Below are 10,667 nucleotides of genomic sequence, written 5' to 3' on the forward strand. Positions count from 1 at the left end.
GGCCACTGCACTCCAGTCTGGGCGACAGAGTAAGACTCCAACTCAAAAAAAAAAAGAATGCAGAGTCAGGCCAGGTGTGGTGGCTCATGGCCATAATCCCAGCACTTTGGAAGGTCAAGGTGAGAGGACTGCCTAAGCCTATGGGTTCAAGACCAGCCCAGACAACTTGGCAAGACCTCATCACTACAATAAATCAAAAATTAGCTGGGCACGGTGGCACGTGCCTGTGGTTCCAGCTACTTGGAAGGCTGAGGTAGAAGGATCACCTGAGAAAACCGGGCTCAGTGGCTCAGCCTGTAATCCCAGCACTTTGGGAGGCTGAGGTAAGTGGATTGCCTAAGCCCGCAGGTTCGAGACCCGCCTGGGCAACTTGGCAAGACCTCATCTCTACAATAAATCAAATATTAGCTGGGCGTGGTAGCGCATGCCTGTAGTTCCAGCTACTTGGAAGGCTGAGGTGTAACGATCGCCGGAAGCCCAGCTGGTTGAGGCTGCAGTGGCCAGGAGCGGCCACTGCACTCCAGTCTGGGTGACAGAGTGGGACTTCAACCGAAAAAAAAAAAAGGATCACCTGAGCCCAGCAGGTTGAGGCTGCGGTGGCCGGGAGCATGCCACTGACCTCCAGCCTGGGTGACAGAGTGAGATTCCAACTCAAAAAAAAAAAAAAGAAAGCAGAGTTGAAAATGATAGCTGCTACTAAGTATCATTTCTTGTTTGGTGCAAAGGTTAGGAGGTATCAATCATGATTGTCTCTGCCTTCTCAGTATTCATGCCACTATTTCTAATAGAAAAGACATTGAATTGACCACCCCTTATCCTCCTTTAGAATCCTCATCTCCTTTCTCTCTAAGTGTCTGCCTTTCTTTCCCTTGGATGTGAATTTGTGATTAATGCTCAACAGTAGTAGGAAGGAAGGCATAAGGTTAGGGAGAAACTCATGTTTTTGTCACACTGGAAGTTCTAGTGGTACACTCTATTTTCCAAAGATTGCCACAGCAATATAGCCCATCCCACATGCTCTTCTTACCAATGTGACTTTGACATTCCTCCCATTAGAGGGATAGGAGAAGACATATTCCTTCCTCTTGAATCTTAGCAGCCATGTGACTACAGCAGAAGTGATGCTATGTGATTTCCAAGGCCCAGTTCTCTTGAGATGCTCTTTGTTAGAACCCAGCCACCTTACCATGGGCAAGTCCAAGTGGTCCATGGATGACAACAAAGAATCCCAGCCCACAGACTGGCTGAGCTCCCAGTGACACCCAACTTACTGGCCATGACAGTAAACCAATGGATCTTCCAGTTCCCTTTTGAGTTACCTTAGCTGATGCTGCATGGAGCAGAGATGAGCTGAGCCAGACCAATTAATAGAAGCAAAATCATAAAGTTTTAAGTGACTAAGTTTTGTGGTAGTTTGTTACAAGGAAACAGATAACTAGAACAGTTTTCCTCACAAATGTGGACAACTCTCATGTATACAACTGCAACTATCTAACACAGACAGCTTTAGAAGATGTGGTAAGGGGTATTGTAGAGGGGACACCTGCCCCAGACAGAATTAGATCAGATAACATCTTATGTTCCTTCCTTCCTTAAGAGTCCACAATGAACATGCTGAGCTAAGTGCTTAGGCACTTTTTAGCACCATCTTTTCTTATGGGAAGAAAATGTTCTCCAATGACATGTTACCTTTCAGACAGCTGCCGGATCTGTGGAATTCCCATGTACTTGTGGAAGTGCTCTAGAACATTCATTACACCTTGAAGGAGATTAGCAACTTCTCCATACTGTCTTCGCCGGGTCATGGCTCTGCAAGGAAATAAGAAGTTGAAAACTCTAGAAAAACACTAAGGATACAAGATACAGATGTGGAACAATCTAGCTCTAAAACAGACATCAACTCAATTCAATAAACATTGACTGAGCACAGAGGGGAAAAAAAAATAAGACCTGTTGACATCATTTAGTAAGGGCAAGAGTCAAGTACACATCTAACTAATACCAAGGAGGATGAACTATGTTCTAAATAGAAGTACAAGTTTTATGTGCTATGGGTGGGAGGTACAAACGAATGTGTGAGTAATGAATTCCCACTGGGTGGAGAGAGGAGAACCTGGGAAGACTTTATTGATGTGGGATTTGGGTTGGGTATTATGAGATTAGCAGAATTTTGACAGAGGAACAGGGGTTGTTACTCTCTGAGGATTTAGCATACAAGCAAACCAAACACATCTTTCTAGGATAAAACAAAGGGAATTTATATGCATTTACATGTTAACTCAGATCTGTAGGCTTTAGGACAATGGTAAGTAATTCTGTGTCAGAGATGTCTACTTTCCTGTTGAAGATAATAAAGCTTAAATAAAAAGATGCTGATAAGTCAACAGTTACACAAAGAGAGGAAGTACAAACTATAAGATCTAATTTTTCATTAGGGTTGGGCTTTTAAATTAAATTTATAATGTGTAATTTCCCCTAAGAGGCACTGAAAAAGAAAGAATCAAGTTCAAGCCAAGGTATTACATCGCTCCCTGCCTGGCTTGACAGTTTGGTGGACAACACTGACCACCTGAGCAGGAACACAGGACACCGCTCTTCCCATCTCCTCCTGGTCACTGCTTTCACTGCTCACAGAAGAATGGACTGGGGATCCCCTGGGGCTCATACAATGCCCAGGAGAGATCAGGAATGAGCCTGCCTCTTCCTCTTTCCTCCAATGCATTCTCCCTACTCAGGCCCCCAAGATTCTGGATACCATTTTCTCAGTTTCTGTGAAGATGCTCTTTCCTGATCCACATGGAATTACTCTGAGGCCCCTGGGGCAGCAGGAATCCTCAGTTTAGGACAGACTACAGAGGTGAATGGGAATGTCAAAATCTTGCTGGTAAAGGAGGCCTTGGATTGCTACTTTGTGGCAAACAACCAGATCTTTTAAATGCTGTTTTAAATGTTCTCATGTATCATTCCCTCTACAAGCCAAACAGGAATCTGCAACTCTTAAAAAGTGGACTGAACACAAAAAAGTAGGTTGAATGTTAAATGAAGGATCTGTTTCCATATGGTCTCGTCAATGACTGAGCAACTCAGCCCAATACAAGCAGGAAAACCTGCCAAGGCAGAGGCTGCAGGGTGATTAAAGGCCTAAATCCCCTTAGCTGCCTTAATGGTATAGATTTGCCACATGAAAATGGTCCATATTCTTAGAGTCATTCTCATGGGTTTTCCAGGCCCCTTTTAGACATACCTGCACCTTACTTCAAAGCTTCAGGTATTTGTTAATTTTGAAAACCAGAGGGCACAAAGCAAAAATGGTGACTGAACACTTGAAGTCAACTGGAAGAAAGTAGGCCAGGACAGTGAAATTGCCCTAGCTGAGAAGTGAATAAACCTACCATTTTCTTTACATAATATATTTCCTGTGGCCACAGAAGAGAAAGTTGACATTACTTACTCGAGGGAATCAACGCCGCCTGCCAACATGTGCAGGTGATTCAGTGTTGTAATTGAGGTGGTCAGGTGGCGTTTGGCATGATCTAACTGCTTAATATCACGGGTGATCTCTTTCACCTAAAAAAAAAAAAAAAAAAACCACAAGAGAAAAAGGAAGAAGGTTAAGAAAGATGCAAATTCTTCTACAAGTAGCTCCACAAGAAATTAATGCAAACAAAGAAGGAAAAATCTCAGGTTAACCCTTGGGGAAAGCATGAACATTCTCATAATGCAAACTTGAAATAATTAAATTTAATAGGCCCATTTAAATTTAATTTGGCATCTCTTCAGACTTTACCCAAGGTTAAAAAACTTTCAGTTGTATGAAATAAACTTTATTTTTTCACCCCAGGTGAAATTAACTAAATCGCAATTTAGTACAGAGCATATAGGATACATGAGCTAAGTACAGCACATTTCTCTTGAATAAGGTCAGAAAAGTATGCTTCTGGCACTGGAGCTGCTGGGTTCAGTACAAAATGGATAACATCAGTCAGTTGATTGTATTGGGATGGTCTTCATTAATGAAACTAGGGTCCATTGCCTGGGTCTCCAGCAAAGGAAAGGCTTCTCTCAAATCCCAAGAAGACTAAAATGTAACCCATGTATCATAAACATAACATGTAAGGTCATAAGAGGAGAAGAGCAGTCTTCAGGGAATGAGGGGGCAGTCCTAGGAGAAAACTGTGACAGTGTTGTTTCAGCAGGCCCAGGAGAAAAGAAACTGTCTCCAAAAATGTGATTATATTTCAGTCACTAGAAAAGCGTACTCAATAGATAAACTGGAAAAATTCTCCAACTTCACTAACACATAGGTGAAATCTTCCATTAAACTGAATCCATGTTGACTAAGAGACTTTCTTAATAGCAACCTGGTTCCCCAGGTTCTATGATACCTAGAAGGAAGGGAGTGTCCTGTACACCAGACACAAACATTCTAGTCACTGGATAGATATACTTCCCATGAAAGTGGAAAACTCGGTAGTGTGTTAAGTTCATGTGACCCACTTTTTCAGTCTGGTCACCTTGGGTGAACTCACAAAGATTATGACCCTCAAAGCTCAATTCCATGCCCACAAGGCTGACCTGGCTCTTTCAAGTAAAAAACCTCTTTCATGGGGACTTCCCCAGCAAGCAAGTCTGCCTTCCCTCTATAACCCCCAAACTACCTCTATTTCCATTGTATTTTATGTTTTAAAAAGGGTAAGATCCCACCATCACTTTACTGAATAATTAAATTTGGGGCAAAAAAAATCAGGAGTGGTATAATAAACCAGATATAAGAGACTGGTTCTGTAATCTGATCACCCACTACTGACACTGAGATCATCATCCTATTATCTACAAAAAATCTCTGCACCTCTTTCTGGGTTCCTTAGTGTCCATCCTAACATGAGAGGTCTTTAGTCAGTGTACTCAAAGTCACAGCTATCCATGACTCTTTTCATTCTTTGCATCATGAAGTCCTAAATACTCCTCCTCTGCTTCATCTCAAGATTCTATCCTAGCAGGGTGTAGTGGCTCATGCCTTTAATCCTAGCACGTTGGGAGGCTGAGGCAAGAGGATTAACTGAGCCCAGGGGTTCAAGACCAGCCTGGGCAACATGGCGAGACTTCATCTATACATGAATAAAAAAATTAGCCAGGCATGGTAGCGCACGCCTATAGTTCCAGTTACTTGGAAGGCTGAAGCAGAAGGACTGCCTGAACCCAGCAGGCTGAGTCTGCGGTGGCCATGAACTGCCGCTGCACTCCAGCCTGGGTGACAGAGTGAGACTCCAATTCAAAAACAAACAAACAAACAAATAATATGATAACAGAATCTAGCTTATAAGGCTGTTGTGAGGGCTAAATTGGAGCATTGGTACAAAGGAACTGGCACCGCTCTTGGCACAATGAAAGAGCTCAACAAATATCAGTTCTCCCTTCACTCTCACCTCTTCCTCTGCTTAGTAAATCACTGTCCAGGAAAGCAAACTGTAACTTTAGAGCAAACTGTCACTGCAAACACCCTCGGCCAGAAGAGATAACATAGTTCAGAACAGCAGATCAGCATCGAAGGAATATCAGTGAGTACAGTAAACTCTAGCAAAAGGAACATCTGATGTTGTCATCTGATCATCATGTATCAGCAGCCCCTGGATGGTGCTGAATGTAGTACATTCACAAATCCAAATTCCTAGGACAGTGCTCAGTGTTCTTCATACCTTTAATTCTCACAATGACTCTGTGAGGCAGATGCTTTTTTTTTTTTTAAGACACAGTTTTATTCTGTTGCCCAGTTTGGAGTACACTAGGGCAATCCTGACTCATCTCAGCCTCGACCTCCTGGGCTCAAGCAATGCTTCTGCCTTAACCTCCCAAGTAGGTGGGACTACAGGCATGTGCCAACACTCCAGCTAATTATTTTATTTTTTGTAGAGTTGAGGTCTCATTATGTTGCCTAGGTTGGTCTTAAATTCCTAGGCTCAAGCAAGTCTTCTGTCTCAGCATCCCAAAGTGGTGAGATTACAGGCGTGGGCCACCAGGCCTAGCCAGATGCTACTATTCTTATTTTACAGTTGAAGAAATTCAGAGACAATTTAGAGACATTACATTACTTAGTCAGAATCTGAACCCAGGAGACAGCACCTCCCAGTGCCTTCCATGGAGTAGGAATAAGTGAATGTTGGATTCTTGGTCTGCAGGGGGGCCTTCTGAGTGCATCACTGGTAGACACAAATTTGTAGAAGAAGAACACATGGATCATGGACAGGATACATCCCACCTCCCAGATCCAGGACCATTTTTATTAGTGTGCTACCAAGCTACATATCATTTATCTTGAGAAATACATGATACAAACAAATGCTAGAGAAAGGAATCCAAAATGACTAGGAAACTATTTTTGGGAAAAGAGAAAAAAAAAACTTTTCCTTTTTTAAAACAGAGCTGCAAATGTAGCGCAGCAGGGATGGTGAGTCACTGCAGTCTAACAGCTCCCCCTGAATCAGTCCAAACGCACTCACAGGGGCGTGTTTTACAGATGGGGATGACAGGGCTGGCAAGAGGTGGGAGAAAAAAAGCCTACTAATTAGTTTGACTGGATGAGAAGCTAACTTCTTTTGGTGCAAAAAGTTAGGAAGAAGTAGAAACTCACCATTTGCTCTGATTTTTCTGCTTTGTCTTTGATATCTTTGATTTTGCCAAAGAGTTGCTGAATAGCTTTCTGAGCCTCTTCAAGTGCCTAGAATAAGAGAAATAAATGAAAAACAAAAGGCAGTGCAAGACAGCGTCAGTCACTACATTGTAATCAATTCTAGCCATAAAAGAATATTACCATAAAGCTCTCTTGATGCATTGTACTTGCGCCAACAATTTTTCTATACCAAAGCCATGCACAGTGGCTTACATCTGTAATCCCAGCACTTTGGGAGGCAGATGTGAGAGGACTGCCTGAGCCCAGGGGTTCGAGACCAGCCTGGGCAACTTCGCAAGACCTTGATGGTCTCCTGATAAAGAGCATATGAACTGGGATGCGCAGGATGAGGAAGTGTCTCAATCTGTAGATCCAAGGGTTCCATTTACAGCATGTTAAGGGTACATAGCCTGTGCTATGGTTTGGATGTGTTCCCAAAGTTCGTGTGCTGAAAACTTAATACCCAATGCAACAGTGTTGACAGGTGGAACTCTTAATAGGGGATTAGATCATGGGGGCTCTAATGTAAGAGTAACAGAATCCAAGTAGAGAGAACAGCAAATGCAAAGTTGTTGAAGACAAATAAAGTTCAGCACTCGCAAATACTCAGGACTTGTACCAATCTGCACCAAAATTTTAATTTAAAACTAAACAATTTCTCTCTATTTCAGTGATTACTATATACGTTATTGATGACAACAAATAAGCAGGACATGCGCATCTCTGTGTATGGGTGGCTCTATATTGGGACTAGATGAAGCTCTGGATTTGGAAGTTCCAGAAAACTGTGCATTCCAAAAAACCCAGACTGTGCATGGTGACTCTAGAACTGTGGCAACTCTTAAAGACATTTATAATACGCCATTTGGAAACCAATGAAACAAAGTTATAAGGGAACACTCAAAGCTAATGATGAGCTAAATGTTTCCAGCAAAAATAAAAACCTACAAAGATGGATGATACATAATAAAAGTATTGCAACCCACAGCATCTTCTGCAAGTAAGGAAGCAATATGAGGGGAGCTGTGAGGGTGCCAGACAGTCACACACATATGGAACATATATACTTCACTGTCTCATGACTGAAGACTACCTACAGCTGAGCTGTGACTCTGAATTCCTGTGGCAGTTATAGTGCCTGTAGTCAGCATTTCCTTCATTAACTCCTTCAGCCGTTCAAAAAGTATTTACTGAATACCTTCCATATGCCAGGCATTATTTTGAGCACTGGAATTACAATGGTAGACAGGACATATATGGTTTCTCTCCCTGTCCTCAAGGAACTTACTTTGAGAAGCAGGGGGAAGAGACACTGAACAAGCAACTAAATAAACAAGAAAATTCCCAAGTGTGACATGTATGGTGAAGTAATTATATACAGTAATAGAACAGGGGAGATGCTGGTCATAGAAGGTCTCCTGAGAAAGAGCATATGAACTGCAGGATGACGAAGCGTCTCGATTTGTAGATCCAAGGGCTCCATTTGCAGTATGTGAGGGGTGTATAGCCTGTGCTATGGTTTGGATGTGTTCCCAAAGTTCGTGTGTTGAAAACTTAATACCCAGTGCAACAGTGTTGACAGGCAGAACTCTTAAGAGGTGATTAGATCATGGGGGATCTCATATAAGACTAAGAGAATTCCAAGTAGGGAGAACAGCAAATGCAAAGACTCTGACAGAGAAAAGGAAGACCTCGGTGTTTTGAAAGACCAAAAGAAAGACAGAAGATGGTAGTGTGGTATCACAGTGGAAAGTGTTTTGAAATAATCTGGAGAGATTGGCAGAAGCCAGAGCACTGAGGGCCTCAAAGGCCTGGTCAAAGCATGGGGATTCTGGTACAAGCGCAATGAGAAGTGGGTCTGAAACAAGGAACTGGCATATAGTTTACACATGTGAAAGACTGACCTGGCTGCTATGTGGTGAGGGGGCTGTGCAGGGGCAGGAGAGAAATACCTGTTAAAAAACTGCCGCAGTTATCTAGGTAAGAGATGGTGGAGGTCTAGACTAGGTAGCCAGTGTGGCGATTGGAAAAAGTGGAGTGATTAGGGATTTATACGAAGGTATAGTGCACAGGACTCACTCACTGATGGATAATGAGGGTAATGAGAGGGAAAAATCAAAGATTATTCCTAGGTTTTAGTTTGAAAAGCCAATGACTGGTCCCATTTACAGAGCTAGGGAAGACAAGCGAACATGTTTGACAGACAGGTATGTGTGGTACTAGTGACTGCATTGGAAATCGAGTTCCTGCTGGGTGCCAGGCGCAGTGGCTCACGCCTGTAATCCCAGCACTTTGGGAGGCGGAGGTGAGAGGACTGCCGGAGCTCAGGGGTTTCAGACCAGCCTGGGCAACCTCACAAGACCTAGTCTCTACAATAAATCAAAAAATTAGCCAGATGTGACATGGTGGTGTGTGCCTGGAGTCCCAGTTACTTGGGAGGCTGAGATGAGAGGACTGCCTGAGCCTAGGAAGTTGAGGCTGCAGTGAGCCATAGTCATGCCATTGCACACCAGCCTGGGTGACAGAGTGAGACTCCAACTCAAAAAAAAAAAAAAAAAAAAAAAAGATTTCTTTCAGGATATGGTGGCTCATGTCTGCAATCCCAGTACTTTGGGAGACTGAGGCAGAAGAATGCTTAAGCCGAGGAGTTCAAGGCCAGCCTAGGTAGCATAGCCTGTAATCCCAGCATTTTGGGAGGCCAAGGTGGGAGGCTTGCTTGAGGTCAGGACTTCAAGACCTGTCTGCTCAACACAGTGAGACCCCATTTCTTCATAACATTTAAAAATTAGTTGGGCATGGTTCCACCTACCTACTTGGGAGGCTAAGGTGGGAGGATCACTTGAACCCATTAATTTGAAGGTACAGTGAGCTATGATCACACCACTACACTCCTGTCTGGGCCAAAAAGCAAGACTATTTCTCTTAATTAAAAAAAAAATCTCTCTCTCTCTCTTCCACTTGTAATATGTTAAGGGTACATAGCCTGTGCTACAGTTTCAATGTATCCAGTGTTCGTGTGTTGTAAACTTAATCCCAAATGCAACAATGCTGACAGGCAGGACCTTTAAGAGGTGATTAGGTCATAAGAGCTATGCCCTCATGAACAGATTGATGGCATTACAATGGGAATGGAAACCTGATCAGAAGGATGAGTTTAGCCCCCTTTCTTGTGTTTGTGCATGCTTTCTTGCCCTTCAGTCTTCTGCTATAGAATGACAGAGCAAGAAGGCCCTTGACAGATGTAGGCCCCTCAACCTTGGACTTCCCAGTCTCCAGAGCTATAAAAATTAAATCTCTATCAATTACTTTTTTCTTTATCAATTACTCAGTCTCTGCTACTCTGTTATAGCAACACAAAACAGACTAAGAAAATCAATGCCTGAGCAACTTTATATTTATATAAATTTATATTTATATAAATTTATATTTAAAAGGAAAGCAGTGGCTCAGCCTGTAATCCCGCGCCTTTAGGAGGCTGAGGTGAGTGGATTGCCTGAGCCCGCGGGTTTGAGAACCGCCTGGGCAGCGAGACCTCATCTCTACAATAAATCAAAAAATCAGCCGGGTATGGTATCGCGCGCCTGTAATTCCAGCTACTCGGAAGGCTGAGGCGGAAGGATTGCCGGAGTCCAGCAGGTTGAGGCTGCGGTGGCCGGGAGTGGCCACTGCACTCCAGTCTGGGCGACAGAGTGAGACTCCAGCTCAAAAAAAAAAAAAAAAAAAGAAAATCAATACCAAGAAGTGGGGCTACTACTATAACAAATACCTGAAAGCATGGCTTTGGAACTGGGTAATGAGTAGAGGCTAAAACAATTTTGATGTGGACTCTGGATAAAGCCTATATTGCTGTGAATGGAGTGTTAAGGGTATTCTGGTGAGGTCTCAGAAGAAAAGAAGAAATGTAGACAAAGTCTGGAACTTCATTGAGATTACTTAGTGGCCATGACCAGAATGTTGATAGATTCAGACAGTAAAGGCAATTCTTTTTTTTTTTTTTTTT

At 42.9% G+C, this 10,667-nt stretch overlaps 1 protein-coding gene across 3 annotated transcripts in view; it reads right to left on the minus strand.

Annotated features, from left to right (window-relative positions):
* The window catches only part of VPS53 (VPS53, GARP complex subunit), a 170,677-nt gene that overhangs the window by 108,174 nt on the left and 51,836 nt on the right, over positions 1-10,667 (minus strand). For 2 of the 3 annotated variants that reach the window (XM_021711355.1, XM_021711356.1), the window contains exons 5-6: positions 3,452-3,567; positions 1,690-1,809 (exon numbers count right to left, since the gene is read on the minus strand). In XM_021711355.1, coding sequence (XP_021567030.1) covers positions 1,690-1,809; positions 3,452-3,567 — 236 coding nt within the window. Of the gene's footprint in view, positions 1-1,689; positions 1,810-3,451; positions 3,568-6,628; positions 6,716-10,667 lie in introns of all 3 variants that reach the window. The other variant, XM_008056040.2, reaches the window with a different exon arrangement.

This window comes from Carlito syrichta, unplaced genomic scaffold, assembly GCF_000164805.1.
Source record: "Carlito syrichta isolate Samal-C Ts95f unplaced genomic scaffold, Tarsius_syrichta-2.0.1 Scaffold302085, whole genome shotgun sequence".
Classification (NCBI taxonomy): domain Eukaryota; kingdom Metazoa; phylum Chordata; class Mammalia; order Primates; family Tarsiidae; genus Carlito; species Carlito syrichta.